This window comes from Procambarus clarkii, chromosome 22 (genome assembly GCF_040958095.1).
Source record: "Procambarus clarkii isolate CNS0578487 chromosome 22, FALCON_Pclarkii_2.0, whole genome shotgun sequence".
NCBI classification, from domain to species: domain Eukaryota; kingdom Metazoa; phylum Arthropoda; class Malacostraca; order Decapoda; family Cambaridae; genus Procambarus; species Procambarus clarkii.
The window spans coordinates 19,078,330-19,097,009 of record NC_091171.1 but is presented as its reverse complement, the minus strand read 5'-3'; the positions used below and the strand labels follow the sequence as shown (position 1 = coordinate 19,097,009).

Below are 18,680 nucleotides of genomic sequence, written 5' to 3'. Positions count from 1 at the left end.
AGTGATTGCACACAAAATGAGGTCAATGAGTATAACTGGTAAAGTAGGACGCTGGATACTCAATTTCCTGTCGAACAGAACACAAAAGGGTAACAGTCAATCAAGTAAAATTGAGTCCGAGCGCAGTTAAAAGCTCTGTACCTTAAGGTACAGTCCTTGCACCACTGCTGTTCCTTATTCTCATATCAGATATAGACAAAAATACAAGTCACAGCTTCGTATCATCCTTTGCAGATGACACAAAAATCAGCATGAAAATTATCTCTGCTGAAGACATTGAAAAACTACAAACAGACATTAACAAAGTTTTCGATTGGGCAGCAGAAAACAACATGATGTTTAACTGTGATAAATTCCAGGTACTCAGATACGGGAAAAATGAGGATCTGAAACATAATACAGGGTACAAAACACAATCGAATCTGCCCATAGTAGGAAAACAGCATGTCAAGGATTTGGAAATACTGTAATGATGTCCGATGACCTAACGTTTAGGGAGCATAACCAGGCAAGTATTGCATCAGCCAGAAAAATGATAGGATGGATTACGAGAACCTTCAAGTCCAGAGATCCCATCACAGTGGTTGTACTCTTCGAATCACTTGTGTTGTCTTGTCTTGAGTACTGCTCAGTACTCACTTCCCCCTTCAGAGCAGGAGAGATTGCTGAAATAGAGGGAATACACAGAACATATACGGCCCGCATAGACAAGATAAAGCACCTAAATTATTGGGATCGTCTCAAAGCTCTCCAAATGTACTCACTAGAAAAGAGACGAGAGAGATACCAAACAATATACACATGGAAAATACTGGAGGAACAGGTCCCAAATCTGCACAGTAAAATAACAACGTACTGGAGTGAACGATATGGAAGAAAATGCAGAATAGAACCAGTGAAGAGCAGAGGTGCCATAGGCACAATCAGAGAACACTATATAAACATCAGAGGTTCGCGGTTGTTTAACGTCCTACCAGTGAGCATCAGAAATATTGCCGGAACAACCGTGGACATCTTCAAGAGAAAACTAGATTGTTTTCTTCAAGGAGTGCCAGACCAACCGGGCTGTGATGGGTATGTGGGCCTGCGGGCTGCTCCAAGCAACAGCCTGGTGGACCAAACTCTCACAAGTCTGGCCTCGGTCCATGCTTGGGGAGTAGAAGAATTCCCAGAACCCCATCAAGCAGGTATGTCATCAGTTGTGAGTTGTGTGTAAACCATTTTTCATTCATATACGGGGTTTAGTGGGTGCATGGAATGGACTTTGGCCTTTGTTTATGAGGACGGGCTGTAATATTCAGTCAAATCAGTGGTCTTAAGTCTCGGCTCAAGATTAATTGGTTGTGCTCATATTCACTCATAGTCTGAGCCAAAGAATTTGGTAAGTGACGGTGAGAATAACACCAAACACAGAACTGAAATATATAAACATTTACTAAAACAATAGTACACTCATTTGTGGCCAACTAAATGTGATGACAATTAAATATGGCAACACTTCAGTAAAATTTGAATAGAAATGGCAATGTTACTTTGGGCTCTCTTTATAGCACAATTATAAATTTCGCTAGCACAATTGCAGAAACTTCTTAGTCAACACATAGATGGTAAATTAAATACAGTACAACCTCGATTCAACGCACTATATGGGACCAACCCCAGTGCGTTGGAAGCATTGCAAGTGGTGACCTTCAGGAGGCGTTTGTGTCAGTGTCTTTTTCTGTGGGGAGCCCCTACGGCTCCCTGAAGCTTATGGGGCTAATGTATGTTATATTAGACAGGTTGTTACGAACCCGGATCCAGCGTCCGAGCACGGAGCAGTAACGACCACGCCATCTGTGGGTCAGCTCCCGAAACCCCCGCCAAATGGACGACGACACCTGGTGAGGACGGCGAATACCGGCCACAAGGGCCAGTTTCCAGTCCTGTTCAGCGCTCAACACAGCCGCTGCAGACCTCTGGTGAGGTGGTGCTCAGACACCAGCGCCATCTATGGAGTGGATAGGTGGGCGTTTGTGTCTGAACCTGTAAGTGAGGTGCCTTACTGTGTCCCAGTTATTGATGACGTGTCTGCTTACAGAGCCGACCTGGGACTGCTGTGATGGACGTGGAGTCAGTCTACCCGAGGCAGCCGTCTCCATACCGTGTGCTTTGCTGCAGCAGCTGTGAAGTCGTCCCCCGGAAGAACACTGTGGTGTTACCCTGCCAGTGGAGTGGCAGTTGAAAGGATCGTCGTTCCCGGGACCGACTGCTGGAGACGTTCATCCACTGGGGTATTGAGGACAGGAGAGTGATTTGTGGTGTCACACGAGGCTCCTGTCAAGGGCATTCCCCTTATATCGTTCGTGGAGTGGCCTGACCAGCCTTGCTGATCCGGAACCTGCCAGCATACCAGCTGGACGTGTGGTTGACGGCCTCCACGGCGGTGCCCCCAGTGGACCTGTGTTTTGGCTGACCTGTGGCCAGGGTAGGCTCAGCTTTCTAGAGGATTCGTTGTGAGGCCACGAAGAAGCACCGAGGATTTAGCACCGAGAGCGAGGATCCATAGTCTTCAGCAGAAGACTCCAGTGTATTTCCTCTGTAAAATAAGTGTTTATACCCCTCCCCCTGTGCACTCTTTTATATCTTATTTATTTATATGGTGATGGTAAATTATAATCTTAAGTTCTTAACTTTCTTTCCCTTCCCCCTTTAAGTTACTTGCGTCACGGATCACATCCCTTGATAGCCACTACTGGCTTGGGAACGGATATATCTTCCTCTAACAACATCAGAGTAAGAACCCCGTTGCGTCCCGAGAGGGCCGTAACATAATTGGCATCCCCAGCGGGATCCGTCCCCTTGTTAAGTATGTTTGACAGGGGTGGTGAAGTGGCGTAATCCCTGTATATAATTCCCCCTGTGTGTGACGATTGTGACGTTATACGTCCTGTGCGGTGCTCAAGAGTGACTAAGTGCGATATTGTGCAGTGCGGTGCTCGCTGTGATTAAGCGATTAAGTGCAATATTGACTAGTGCGGTGCTCAGTGATTCAGTGCAATATTGTAGAGCGAAGTGTTCGTTGCGATTTAGTGCAATATTGTGTAGTGCGGTGCCCGAAGTAATTACGTGCAATATTGGCAAGTGAGGCGCCAGGTACGATAAAGTGCAATATTGACGTAGAACAGTGCTCGGTGCGTTAAGCGCTAAAGTGTAAGCGGTGTGTTAAGTGCTAGTTGAGTGTTCCATCTGTGACAATGGCAGAAAAAGCTACCATCGATGATCTGGACGACGTTCAGGCTTTTCTGAACAGAGTGGACTGTCTTGCCAGATTAAAATATCTGAGCAAACCAGAGCTAGTACTAGTGAGCGCCTACCTGGAGATCAAGATCCGTGCCAGTGATTCCCGTGTGGAGATCTTGTCCAAGGTTCACCGGCACTTGAAGGCAGAAGAGAAACAGGAAGGCGAGGCTCCTAGTACAAAAGAAGGTGAGGACATAGCTTCCACGGAAAAGGAAGATAAGGGCAGTGACGTTGACAGTGATGCAGGTGAGCTTAATATCAGCTTCCTAACAGTCAAAATGCGTGCCCTAGAGATCAATCGCGAGATAGAGTGGAAGAAGTTAGAATTAGAACGAGAATTAAAAGATAAAGAATTGGCGATGAGACGTTTAGAATTAGAAGAAAGGAAAGAAGAACGAGAAAGAGAAGAGAAACGAGAAAAAGAAGAACAAGAAAGAGAAGAGAAACGAGAAAGAGAAGAGAAACGAGAAAGAGAAGAACGAGAGAGAGAAGAGAAACGAGAAAGAGAAGAACGAGAAAGAGAAGAACGAGAAAGAGAAGAGAGACGAGACAGAGAGAGAGAAGAACGAGAAAGAGAAAGAGAAGAACGAGAGAGAGAAGAGAAACGAGAAAGAGAAGAGCGAGAGAGAGAAGAGAAACGAGAAAGAGAACAGCGAGAGAGAGAGGAAAACGAAAGACAGAGACAACATGAACTAGAAGTATTACGATTAGGCGGTGGTCGGAGGCCAACAACGGACACCAGCGGTTTCGATCCGGTAAGAAACATCAAAATGGTCCCCAAATTCAATGAGAGGGAAGTTTCGAAGTTCTTTGCAGCCTTCGAGAAAGTCGCTGCCTCTTTGGAGTGGCCAAGGGAGAATTGGGCCATCATGATACAGTCAGTCTTGACTGGGAAGGCCCAAATCTCCTACTCTACGTTATCCCTTGACGACTCCGGCGATTATGACAAGGTAAAGAAGGTTGTGCTCATGGCGTACCAATTGGTACCTGAGGCGTACAGGCAGAAGTTCCGAAACCTGAAGAAGACCTCAGAGCACACTTTCACCGAATTCGCCGCCATCAAGGAGCGACTTTTTCAGGAATGGTGTGCCTCTCGGAAGGTGGAGACCAAGGAAGACCTCGAGCAGCTGATTCTGCTAGAGGACTTCAAGGATTGTTTGTCTGGAGACCTCAAGACATACTTAGAAGAGCAGCAGGTGGAGACCTTGAGTGCAGCAGCCACAATGGCTGAGGAGTACATCCTGACTCATAGGCCGTCTGCTAAGTACGTCCCAAGGAATTACCAGCGCCGGTTTGACAGACTTCATGACGAAGAGGAAAGACCGTTCCACAAAGTGCTAAGAAGACGCCCCCAAGTAGCCCTCGAAGAACAAGTCCTAGCAGTCCGAAACACCGGAGCCCGAGGAGGAATATGGTGTGCTGGACTTGTGGGCAGAAAGGGCATGTAGCTGCTAGGTGCCGAGGCAGAAGAGGTGGCAGCGCACGTAGGGAGGTGGTGATGATGAGCTGTGTAATACCACCAGCAGGAAGCCAGTCGACGACAACGCAGGAAGAACCCAGATTGTTTTCCCCTCACACTTCAGGCGGGTATGTATCGAGTGATCATACTGGTAGATCAGTTGTAGTGCTCAGAGATAGTGGAGCAGCCCAGTCCCTGATCGTGAAGAGTTCGTTACCCGAGGGAGTAAGTGTGGACGAGAGACAACAGGTTGTCCTGGTTGGGTTTCCTAGGACGCAGTATATCGCCCCCTTAGTGCCAGTACATCTCGACTCTCCTTATTTCAGCGGCACATGTGCGTTGGCAGTAGTCGATACCCTCCCTGTGGCTGGGATTGACGTGGTACTAGCCAACGACTTGGTGACAGATTGGAGCATCAATCTTCCCAAGGTCGTGGACGAGTCAGCCGAAACAGCAAGGTCGGAGGTGACAACAGGCAATGGTAATGTCCAGGTAAAGACAGACCCGGATTGGAGTGTGTTTAATCCTTCCTCTCACCCGCAGATCGACGATATTCTAGCAGAGACTTCTAATTCTTCCCTCGACAAGAAACATGAGGTTACGATGGCAGAAGTACCTGAGCAAGAAGCGAGGCCTTGTGTGCAAGCACCCACGGATACCGAAGAGTCTGGAGTGAAGGCACCCGTGTACTTGCAGCCTGGCAAAGTACAATGTATGCTGAACCGGCCAGAGATTCCCCAGACGTCGGAGGTATGTGAGGTATGTGCAAAGTTTCTAGTGCCCTCTTTGGTCCAAACCAGGCTAATGGATGTAGCCGGCTATGGACATTACAGGCTCAGGAGGCTTATCCCTCAGGTAACCAAATGTTTCTTAGCGGTATTTTTGATTCTCGTTTGTGCTCTCAGTGAGGACCTGTGGACGACCCGACGAATGATGGCTCCCATGAACATCGTGAAGAGGTCCCAGGGATTAGAGACGTGCACTGCAAGTGTTGCAGTTGAAGAAGGGACCTGGAAGGTGATGGTTGATACAGGAGGTACGACATATGATAATATGAGTGACTGTTTCCGGCAGGTTGACACCCCCCGCGTGATAGCTGAGCCTCAAAACAGCGTTATACGGAACGTTGGTCGACCTGACGTGGGCAGAGCGAATGCCATCTTCGGTGTGCAAGCAGCCCTGTTGAAACTAGGTGTAAGCCTAGTAGAGGTGTATGCAGTAAGTATTGACTTACCCACTGTCGCTATCACTCTGAATTATCAGACCCCTGTATTCCAGGTTCCTGTCTCCCTGAAGGACCATCGGACCGGTACCAGAAATGCCGTCTGTGATCAGCCATCATCGGTGCCACGACACAGGGAAGTGTCGAGTCGCCCCAGATCGTGTCTACACCGATCCTTACTCGAGAGGTGTGAGATTATGCTCCGGATTAACATCTCGGTGGAGGTGTGGAAGATTACGCCAGGCAGGACATTGCCTTACATCTGCAAGTTTCCTTTGTGCCGGAATTGTCCAGTAGGACAGTTCTGTGGACGAGACAGCCTCGCCATTCCAGTATAAGTAAGTCCATTTGGAGTTGTGTCACCGTACTAATTTGGTTTGTGTTTCTTTTTATAGAACCCCAAACCAAATTCTTTTTGGTGGGGAGGTGTTACGAACCCGGATCCAGCGTCCGAGCACGGAGCAGTAACGACCACGCCATCTGTGGGTCAGCTCCCGAAACCCCCGCCAAACGGACGACGACACCTGGTGAGGACGGCGAATACCGGCCACAAGGGCCAGTTTCCAGTCCTGTTCAGCGCTCAACACAGCCGCTGCTGACCTCTGGTGAGGTGGTGCTCAGACACCAGCGCCATCTATGGAGTGGATAGGTGGGCGTTTGTGTCTGAACCTGTAAGTGAGGTGCCTTACTGTGTCCCAGTTATTGATGACGTGTCTGCTTACAGAGCCGACCTGGGACTGCTGTGATGGACGTGGAGTCAGTCTACCCGAGGCAGCCGTCTCCATACCGTGTGCTTTGCTGCAGCAGCTGTGAAGTCGTCCCCCGGAAGAACACTGTGGTGTTACCCTGCCAGTGGAGTGGCAGTTGAAAGGATCGTCGTTCCCGGGACCGACTGCTGGAGACGTTCATCCACTGGGGTATTGAGGACAGGAGAGTGATTTGTGGTGTCACACGAGGCTCCTGTCAAGGGCGTTCCCCTTATATCGTTCGTGGAGTGGCCTGACCAGCCTTGCTGATCCGGAACCTGCCAGCAGACCAGCTGGACGTGTGGTTGACGGCCTCCACGGCGGTGCCCCCAGTGGACCTGTGTTTTGGCTGACCTGTGGCCAGGGTAGGCTCAGCTTTCTAGAGGATTCGTTGTGAGGCCACGAAGAAGCACCGAGGATTTAGCACCGAGAGCGAGGATCCATAGTCTTCAGCAGAAGACTCCAGTGTATTTCCCCTGTAAAATAAGTGTTTATACCCCTCCCCCTGTGCACTCTTTTATATCTTATTTATTTATATGGTGATGGTAAATTATAATCTTAAGTTCTTAACTTTCTTTCCCTTCCCCCTTTAAGTTACTTGCGTCACGGATCACATCCCTTGATAGCCACTACTGGCTTGGGAACGGATATATCTTCCTCTAACAACATCAGAGTAAGAACCCCGTTGCATCCCGAGAGGGCCGTAACACAGGTACATTAGCTCAGGAGTTCAGACCTACCAGGGACCAGCGCCAGAACCTGGCCCCTTCAGAGAGGTTTCAGGGAGCAATGGCCCTGGAAAACCCCCTTGTGGTTGGGGTTTTCCTTATCTGCCATCGACCGGGGTTAGGCACCCAGAAACGTAGGCATAACAAAACAAATCCCACATGGTAAAAAACTAAAACAAAAAACCGAACAGAGAGGTAGAAACTCCCTATAATCTCAAGGAAACAAGCAAACAAGCAAACATCACACTTTACTGCCACGCCGATCGTCCGTGCAGCCCTCCCCGCCCCGAGAGGGGGAGGGGGAAGCCCCAGACCTCACTGCGCCGGCTGCCTAGCATCAGTTCGTTAGCTAATGTCAACCGGGATAGAAGCTTCTCTGGCCTCAGTTTCCTAGGCGGTGTTTGCCTTGTGTGGCGTTCACTGCCGTGTGTAGTGTTGTGCGGTGGCCAGGTGTTCCTCATCAGTACCAGGGCTGCATGCGCTTAGGGGATTCCTTCCCTGAGTGCCCCTGTGAGTACTGCCCCTGCATGACAGGGTTATCTTCCCTGGGGCGTTTGGGAACCATTCCCGTAGAGGTTTCTCCTGCTCGGCATTTGCCTCGCCCTTGGGGCCAGCTGGGGCTTGGGGCCCTTGTTCGGCCCTGGGTAGGGACTGGTATTGTGCTGGTTAGGGCATCAAGGTGTTGCGCAACCTGCTACCTAAGCGGCAACCGGTTCCTGTTGCCTCTGGAGACGGTGTACTTTTGCGGGGTTTTTCTTTTGTTTTTATTTTCATTTGCCTGGTGGGGGTCTTCCTAGTGTGGCTATAGTTCCACTGGTAGAGTTGATGGCCCTCTGCTAGGCCCCCGTGATTGTACCTGTCGCAGGGGTTTTCAGTGTTGTCCTCTACCCCCTTGTTATTTTTGGGTTTCTTAACTGGTTAACAACACCTTGCCCGGGCTTCCCGTAGTTGTTACCCTTACGGGCCCTGGAAACAACTGTCGGGGCTCGGTGAACCATTGAATGTGTCTTCTGGGTTCCAACCCGTCTTGTACGGGGTCATTGGTTGCTGTGCCCTTGTCTCTGGGTGACAGTCGCCACTTTTACCTCCGTCATGCTGCTTGTTGGGTCACTGACACCTTAACCCGGAGTCTTGCGAGAGATATTCTCTGCTTGTTCTCCAGTACTCTACTGATGTTAATACTGTTCAGATTACAGGCGGCATCCGTGTTGCAAGCTAGGTTAGGTTGCTGCAACAGGCTAGGTTGGTTTCTCACTCGGATGCCCCGGGGCCACCCCGTTTTGGTTAGGTGCTGTTTGACCCTTTCCCTCCCTGTTCCCGGCTCTGGACCGTCTGCGGGTTTCGGGGTCGGGGCGGGGTTTAGTTGGGGCCGAGACTTGGGCGGTTTCGGGGGCTGCCCCGTTCGGGTTGGGGACAGGTTTTTGAGCCAGTTCCTCCTGTGAAGGCTTCTGGGTCTTGCCAGCGGCCCTTTCTTGCTGCCTTTCCCATGGACTCTTCCTTTTCTTTAAGGGCGGAGGGCTTGGAGGACGGCTCTGCCTCGGGGCCTCTGTTGTGGGTTCCCGGGGCTGGGGGGGATGCCTGCTAGCAGTTCTGGGGCGTTTGCCCCTGCCTGGGTTTTCTGCTTCTGGGCGGAGTTTTTCGCCCATCCAGTCTCCTTGCTTCCCACTTTTGCTGGCGTGTTTTCGTATCTTGCGTTGGTCACAGCCCTCTGTTCTGGTGGCCATTTTCTTCTACCTGTTTCCCAGCGTGGCCACCAGGGCTGCGTTGCGGTTTGTTTACATGCGCCTGGGTGTGCGAGCGAGTGTCTTGGGTGAGTTTTTTCACCTTTTTCAGGGGTTTTATTCTCCTGTTGTCATTTCCTTGCTTTTCTGGTGTTTTCTGCACATTTTCTGTTCCTCTGGGAACGTTTGAGTGTTGATTTTACACCGGGTTTTCCGTTTTGTCTGTTTTGGGTCTGGGTCCCAGGGTTTGGGCTAAGTGTCCCTGTCTGTTTTCTTGCAACCACACCTTGTCCCTCGGTTTTCAGTCTGTTTTGACCATTTCCCTGGGGGTTCTGTCTGGTGGCTGTGCTTTGCCTTTCTGTGGTGTATCTCCACCGGCAAATGTGGTGGTTTGGGCTCCCCCTGGTTTGATTCTGGGTTCCTTTGTGTTCTTTGGTTTCGTTCTGGAAGTTTCTTCCTCGTGGGCCCCCTTTGTGGGTTCAGGGGGCTTTGTTTCCTCATGTGTGACCCTGTTCTGCCTTCTGGAGTTCTGGGGTCTACCTGGCTTGCAGACTGATCTTTTTGGGTCTTGGCACGTGTTGTAATTACGTAAGTGTAGTTACAGGATGAGAGCTACGCTCGTGGTGTCCCGTCTTCCCAGCACTCTTTGTCATATAACGCTTTGAAACTACTGACGGTCTTGGCCTCCACCACCTTCTCCCCTAACTTGTTCCAACCGTCTACCACTCTGTTTGCGAAAGTGAATTTTCTTATATTTCTTCGGCATCTGTGTTTAGCTACTTTATATCTATGACCTCTTGTTCTTAAAGTTCTAGGTCTCAGGAAATCTTCCCTATCGATTTTATCAATTCCTGTTACTATTTTGTATGTAGTGATCATATCACCTCTTTTTCTTCTGTCTTCTAGTTTTGGCATATTTAATGCCTCTAACCTCTCCTCGTAGCTCTTGCCCTTCAGTTCTGGGAGCCACTTAGTAGCATGTCTTTGCACCTTTTCCAGTTTGTTGATGTGCTTCTTAAGATATGGGCACCACACAACTGCTGCATATTCTAGCTTTGGCCTAACAAAAGTCGTGAACAATTTCTTTAGTATATCGGTATCCATGTATTTGAAGTTAGAAAGCGTGGCATAGGCTCCTCACACAATATTCTTTATGTGGTCCTCAGGTGATAGTTTTCTATCTAGAACCACCCCTAGATCTCTTTCTTTATCAGAATTCTTTAAAGATTTCTCACATAATATATAGGTTGTGTGGGGTCTATGTTCTCCTATTCCACATTCCATAACATGGCATTTATTAACATTAAATTCCATTTGCCAAGTGGCGCTCCATGTACTTATTTTGTCCAGGTCTTCTTGAAGGGCATGACAATCATCTAAGTTTCTTATCCTTCCTATTATCTTAGTATCATCAGCAAACATGTTCATATAATTCTGTATACCAACTGGTAGATCATTTATGTAGACAATAAACATCACTGGTGCAAGAACTGAACCCTGTGGTACTCCACTCGTGACATTTCTCCAGTCCGATACATTGCCTCTGATCACAGCCCTCATTTTTCTATCAGTCAGAAAATTTTTCATCCATGTTAGAAGCGTACCTGTCACTCCTCCAATATTTTTTTGTGCCTTTATCATACCTTTCACAAAACCTGACATACATCTCATTCACTTCCTTGCCTAGCAACAAGTCTGTCCAATTATACTCGCTAAAAAATTTTCTAAGGTTGCCATAATGTCCTCTCCTAAAGTCAGGTTTTTCATTTGCATCGACCGTCATATTTTCTTCCAGATTATAACGCATTGCATACTTTATTCCCAAAAAGACATGGTCACTTTTACCCAAGGGAGGAAGGTACTGAATGTCAAATATTTCTTCCTCCTTCCTGGTAAATATCAAATCTAGCATGGAGGGGACGTCCCCTTCCCTCATCCTCGTAGCTTGTTTAATATGTTGATACAAGAATGTTTCCAGGATGAGATCTACAAATTTACAGGTCCAGAAATCTTCTGTTTTAGCTTCACATACTTCCTAGTCTATGGATTTCAAGTTGAAGTCGCCGACTATCAACAGTCGTGAACTATCGTTATCCGCTTTCGCTATGATCTCTCTCATTATTGTTATAAGACCTTCTCGTTTACTATCTAGCTCCTCCTTTGACCATGTGCTGCTTAACTGCCCATGTTGTGGAGCTGTCTCGGTGAAGATAGCAACAGGGAGCCACAGAGCCCCCTTTCCATAGAGGCATTTTATTACATACAACACTAGTTTTATATTGTAGTTATTGTAATACAGCTTGCAATAAGTGCTCTGAATGGCTTTTTTGGGGGAAGCCCTGTCGGCTTCCTGTAGCGACACCAGGCTGATATGCTAATGTCAGACTTTGGCATCAGTCATGTGTATGGAGTTCTTAGGGCCTACCGGGGACCACGGCCAGAACCTGGCCCCCTCAGAGAGGCAAGGGGAGCAATGGCCTATTGAAACCCCCGTGTGATTGGAAGCATTCTATGTCTGCCATCTACCGGGTCAAGCATCCAGAAAGGTAAGCATCCCAAAACAAACCCCTATTCTGGTTAAAATTGCTGCCAAAAGCCAAAGTAGTGGATAGAACTCCCTAACAGAAAACAAGCAAACTAGTATGACGTCACACGTCTCTGCGCCGCTGTCTGCGCAGCTCCCCCCGAGGGGGAAAGGGGAGCCCCAGACCTCTCACTACACACTTATGCAAGAAATGTACATGCAGCTTGGTACTTATCTTTGTAAACTAGACACAGGATATGGTAAGGGAAGAGGAGAAGAATCGAGGCAGAGCCCCCACAGAAAGTTGTTGACACCACACTGCCAGACCAGAGAAGGAGGACCCAGTGTCCAGTTGCCGACCTCCTAAGTTGTTGTTGTGGTTGCCGGGAAGAGCATAATTGATCGTGCAGCTACAAACAATACAAGTCTTCACCGGCCTTCGTTACTTTACTAGTTCTAAGAATAGTTAATAATTACTTCGCTGTTATACTTAACTATAACAAGCTCAAAAGTCTGAATGCTCTGTGCGAAACAAGATTCGTCTTACGTCTGGCAAGGAAGATAGGAACAACCGCGCATCAGCAAGCTCTTCAAATAATGTAAAGTAAATTATTTAGAGTTCAAATTGACCTCTGGTTTCCATCTGAGGAACCCAGGGTCGTAACAGGGACGCTTACCTTTCTGGATGCTTGACTCGGTCGATGGCAGACATAGAATACTTCCAAACGCACAAGGGTTTCTATAGGCTATTGCCCCCTTTGCCTCTCTGAGGGGGGGCCAGGTTCTGGCCGTGGTTCCCGGTAGACCCTAAGAACTCCATACACATGACTGATGCCAAATTCTGACATTAGCATATCAGCCTGGTGTAGCTCCGGGAAGCCTTCGGGTCTCACCCAGAAAATGGCGTTTCATTACATCCAACGCTGGTTTTTTGTACAATCACTGAAAAATTTCAAGAACCAAATTATGTAATACTAATGACAGTTTTGTAAATTGATGTAAGAGGTAATTTTATCAAATAAAATGTGTACAGTATATTATATACAAAACCAGATAAATTTGTATAAAATGCTGTCAGTCTAAACCTTGATATTTGTTTTTATTCAAAATTTGCAGGAGAACCATTGGCTTGTTCATGGTGGTAACCCACGTTGTTTGGACAGCAATCCTGGTAACAAGGAGATATTTGTGTCAGCATGTAATCCACAACAAGACACACAAAAATGGAAGTTTGAGCACTTTGATGCACAACGCTTAGCCAAGTGGGATCAGGCAGGACCAGGTCTGTGAAGGTAAAAAAGTAGTAGAATTTTTTGCTTTTTTCTAATATGATTATATAATTACATGTTTTATTTTTTAGTTTTAATATTTTACTTGAGAAAATATTGAACATTTGTTATTTTTAAAGTGGGACCATCTTACACTAGTATAGCTTACAAGGTATAATGTTCCTTACAAATATTCATAAGGTTAAGCGAATAATTAATTTATTTGCATGTAGATAATACTGCATGCATATGATAATTGCTTTTAATAATGGGATGGACAAGAACTTGACATGTAACAATTCCTAAAAGCGTCTTTTGTATTTACTGCATATGGGTCTCATTTTACAAAAACAAGTCATACTATTATTAAGCATTTATTGTTGAACTTGACACATAAGCAGTTGAATTATTGTTCAAATTATATTTAATAATGTGACAATATTGTCAGAATTTGGGAATACTAATTATTCATTGTAGATAATGAGTAATTGTTGGTATAGCCTTGCACATTTGTGTGTGTATTGTAGTACTCTGTATATTTTGGATTCTTATAAGCAACACAATAATTTAACATTTTATTCAGTTTACCAGTAGCATTCTGAATGTCAGTGTATAATGCCAAGAATAGTTATTATACATAAATATTCAATACAGAGGACCACTTGGTTTGCAAACCCCTTGGGGACGAGACCCGTCAGTTATTATGATGTGACAGTATTTTGTTTGCACTCACTATTTGTCTCTTATTATACAATAAGAGAAGTCCCCACTTCTCCCTCACTGCTGCTGGTCTCCCTCCCTCCCTCCCCCCCCCCCATGTGGCTAGCTTAGTAGATTGCCAACCAGACATAGCTGGAGAATCTCCACCTAATACGATAAAGCATTCATGAAACAAGTATTTTTATCATTTTTATTATCCTAATAATATTACTAAACAAAATCTGTGACCAAAAATATATATGATGATGTACATCCAGAATTTAAGAAACAAATCTGGCTAATGGGGTCGGGTGTGATAGGCTTATCAGAGTGAGCCTGTCCCTCCCCCACTCCCCCTCCCCCCCCACCCCACATCTCAAACACACACACTGCTTCAAGGTCACGTAGTTCAACTCAACATCTCTCCCTGCCTGCCTGTCTCCCTGCTTCCCTCCCTGTCTGCCTTTCCTTCCCTCCATGCCGATCGTCTTCTCTGCCTTTTCTTCACTCCATACTGCTCTCCCTCCCTCCCTCCCTCCCTCTCACTAATTCTCCCCCTCCCTCACTACTTGTCTCCCTTCCTGCCTCCCTCCCCCCCTCCCTCACTACCTCACTCCCTCTCTCATTAATTCTCCCCCTCTTTCACTTACTGCCTCCCACTCAAGCTTCCCCATCCATCCAACCACCAGTCAGCCATCACTGACGCAATGCCTGCATTTGGAGCCGACATGGTGCAGAGATATTCCTTGATTGTGTAGATGTGTAAAAACACTCACAGAATGAACACTCCAGCCTCATGACAAATCAAAACAATGGGAACAATAAGCCGTGAATCTTTGATGTCACAGGGTAGAAGGCACTCTAGCGTGGTGGCACCCGACACGGTCAGTGGGCAAACTAGGCCAATCTCCCACCCACCACCCCGGGCCTGGCGCAACGCTTTGCAGACCGCTTCCTCACCCAAACCTAGTTCATGTAGCGTGACTCCCAACCCCAATCGGGAAACTGGAACTTTCGGATAACTTGAGTTCGCAAACGAAGTGGCTGTCTGTAGTATCATTATACAGTACATCATACCTGTGAAATAAATGTATTATGTAATTTTATGAGATTTTACTATTCATAAATGAAGTTATAATTTCCATTACTCACGTGAATAGTTACTATTATACATGTAAAAGTACTTTTATGTTGGTGAGGTTGTTAAACACACATTGTGATTATCAGTGAGGATAGTGTGTAGAGCAATGTGGGAACAGCACCATAGTTCAATAATGCACAAAGAAACACCCAATATTTTGGGGGATTGTTAAAATGCATAGCTCTGTATTGTGGGTGGTAGTTTGAATCATGTTACACATGATCATTTTGTGCCATCACATAGATATATTTATATACAGTATATACATATTGCACTATAGCCCGGGCATTTTGAAATGTTATCATGGGTGTGATACACGCTGTTATTGGTGGAAAATCAATAGTTTAGATGAATTATAAAGTGACATTTTGTATTTTGAGTTTTGAAAGTGAATAATAAAATTGTATTTGGTGCAGAAGAGTATATGGAGTGTAGTCAAGTAGAGACTGAGCTGAATGGTTGTGTTTATTCACTAGAGATTTGTTAACAGCATGTGGTTAACATGTGGTTGATGAAGTACACAATTTACTTAGTTATTATTTAAAGGCATATTAGGGAGGTGCTAGAATATAAATTAATTAGTTGTATGGGTTTGGAAATTGTCATGCTCCTAAGTCCATCCCTATTAACCAGCATAGTATTGGTGGAATACCTTCAGGCTATTGCACAAAATTATATTTTATATTTTACTAGTCATAATTTATACAATATAAAACTTTTTAACCTGTGTTGTTTACCAGAGGAAGATATATGATTATATATGTTGAGTGTAGCCCTGTTTCTCAGGATTTTTACACGATCATATCATTTCTGAAATAATAAATGAAATGTGTTTTTATTACGTCATTCTAATCTACCTCTCATTATTAACCTAATTTTAAAGAAGGACTTAAAAAATTCTCATTGACATGTCACGTTAATGTGATTTCACTGTGCAATGACTTACATAATGACATTGATACGTCATTTTGCAAGTAATTTGTCTGCCAGTTGAATTAACCTACTATTCATTAAAAAATTTAAATTATTTTTAATCGAGAGGATTCTTTTTTTTTTTTATTGTAGTCTTAAATACAATTGTATTTATGTACCTAATGTGTCTAATAATTTTAATGAGAAGAATTTATGGATTGGGATCATTACTACATAATAAATTTATGACATGAATTTATGAAATAAATTCATTACTTTACATAATAAAACTGAATGCTTCTGTATATGTATCTTTGTTATATACATTACAACTTTTCATATCTACCGGTAAATGCATTGTGATTGAGGGTCATTGAAGCGTAAGCATTGTAATAGTTCAGATTTACTCCCACAGACTGTTCTATATTTACTGCAATGACATTTTCCTAAACTGGACGTCCTTGGTTGCTCCCAAGTCAAGACCAGGGTTCACGTAGCAGATAGTTTGCAGATTTGTTTACTTTGAATCCAATGGGGCAAGGAACTTTTTAAATGGTTTTGCCATGTTGTCCAGGGATGTGGAGATAGGGCAAAGCAGAGATATTGCTTGTTTTGTCTCATGTCTAGGCATTGGTGGTGTGAAGTGTCAGTCCATCCTTCTGTTTTGATAGTACTTAAAGTTACGATGTGGACCATCATATATATATTTTTATGTAATGGACAATTACAAAGTAGGATTTGGTACTATTGAATTTGGACAAACTGGAAACAGTTTTGTATTTATGTTGGTAATAAAATGTAACCGGACCTAACCATCTTAGGCTTATTACACGCTACCTGAGATCTAATATAGTACATATTAGGAATATTTAAGTTAGGTTTTTAGTTTAATTTTTTTCTGGATTCCATAAAGTGAAAAGTACCAAATTCTACTATGTAATTGTCCATTACATCAATATATGTACGATTATGCAGTCACAAAAATGTACTATCTAAACGGGGATGGGTTGGAACTGTTTACTGTACACTGATTGCTCGAGGTGTCTCAGTCAGGTGCTGTCGTGGTGGCTCTCTTTTAGTTAGAATTTTACTTGTGGGTGTAAAGTACCTTTCTGAGGGGAGCCCTGTTGGCTTCCTGAAGCTATCACACTGATTAAGTGCCATACTACTTTGAGTTGTCAGTTGCGGAGTTCTCTTTTGCCTACCAGGGGCCACAAGCCAGAACCTGGGGTCAGATTCACGAAGCAGTTACGCAAGTACTTACGAATGTTTTTCTTCTTAGCATCTTTGTGGCGGCTATGTCGGGATTCAGGTATAAATTTAAGAAGGAAAGTCTTTGTAAATAAACACCGTCGCTCTAAGAGCGCTCTAGACCAGTCGTAGCTTTACGTAAACTGGATATAACTCAACTTTTCTCTATTACACAAACAGGAGGATCTTTGCTGGAGAGTCTCATCAAGGAGGAGTCCTTCATGTTAGCTATATATTCTCTGCTTGAAAGTAGTAGTAAATATGTCTTTTTTTATATATTTAGAGTTATAATAGCAAGATATCATTCCAATAGTTATTGCGTAAATAAACACTAATAAACTTGGGATATAAGAGTAGGTGATGACAGGAATGCTTGGAAGCATTTACTATTACCTAATGCCTCTGTTCACCTATTCAGGAGTTAGTTAGCTTGTTGTGAGGCTGCATCCTGTGGGGAAAGGGGGGGGGGGGTCTCGATACAGGTCTAACATGTGTATAATTAATAATAATTTATTGTTTCGGGGACAGGCAGGGAGAGTGTATATATACATGCTAGCCTTATATCGAGGCCCTCCACCTCCCAAAGATGGAACTCCACAAGCTGACTAACCCTTGGGTACCTACTTACTGCTAGGTGAACATGTGCATTAAGTGATAAGAAGTGCACCCAACCATTTCTGTCCCGTCCAGGTTTCGAACCCAGAATTCTCGATTGTGAGTCGAGAACGAACCCGACTCAATGTCAAGCTACCTAACCTAGCCCAACCCATCCCAGTCTAACCTTACTCAACCCAACCTAGCCCAACCCAACCCATCCTAACTGAGCCCAATACAGCCAAACCTAACTTACTGCAGCCTAGTATAACAATACATAAATACAATTTTAGCAAACAGAAAATGAGCTTTGTCAAATCGTCTTGTGTCCAAAATGCCCCAGTCAGGCACTTTACAATTTACTGTATACGCCTTCATATTCCATTAATTAAAAAAAAAAAATTCAGTTATTATTAAATTTTAACTAGGACAAACCCTTACCTAACATCATTTTGTGCTGCATTTTTATTCAACACTTATTGTGTTTGATGTTCTACAGTACTATTTTTTTATCTGTTTGCACACTACAGACTGAAGATCCTTCTTCCTATAGTTACCCATGGCCTAACAATGATGGTTTAAATTTATCATTATGTGATGAGGTAGATTGCTTGGCTGATTCTTCTACATGTAGCATTGAACAAGTGTGTGTCCAAGACCTCTTCCTCTGTTACACAGTTTGGCTGTAACAATAAACCTAATTTGTTTATTAATAGATAAGTGCACCTATAAGTAAAACAAATCTTGTCAGCTGTAAAAGTATTGATGCATTTATTTAAATAAAAAACATAATGAAACAAATATTTCTGGCTAATTTTTATCCTATCTTTTGTACTGTATATATAAAGATGTGAAAAATTGAGACACGCTGCACAATTTAATGACACAAAAGAAATATGACTATTACATATCAATACAAGATCTTAATGATCCATGGTTAACATTATTTAATAAGGATAATACTGGTAATAATACCAACTATAATTTAAACCTTTATTACTTAATTTTTTTATTAAGAAGCTTAGGTATACACAGCAATGTGCTGCTACCCTATTATATGCGAAAGATTACACAGTGTAGATCAAAAACTAGCTATAAGTTTATCTAATATTTCCACCTCACAGAATGGTTAG

General features: G+C 44.5%; 1 protein-coding gene across 6 annotated transcripts in view; it reads left to right on the top strand.

The window, feature by feature from the left end:
• Nucleotides 1–18,350, top strand: part of LOC123757746 (N-acetylgalactosaminyltransferase 6) — a 151,898-nt gene extending 133,548 nt beyond the window's left edge. For 4 of the 6 annotated variants that reach the window (XM_045741602.2, XM_045741594.2, XM_069329515.1 and 1 more), the window contains exon 11: nucleotides 12,799–18,350. In XM_045741602.2, coding sequence (XP_045597558.1) covers nucleotides 12,799–12,972 — 174 coding nt within the window. In that variant the 3' untranslated portion in view covers nucleotides 12,973–18,350. Of the gene's footprint in view, nucleotides 1–2,080; nucleotides 3,216–12,798 lie in introns of those variants that run through there. The other 2 variants (XM_069329513.1, XM_069329514.1) reach the window with 2 other exon arrangements.
• The last annotated feature ends 330 nt before the right edge of the window (nucleotides 18,351–18,680 follow it).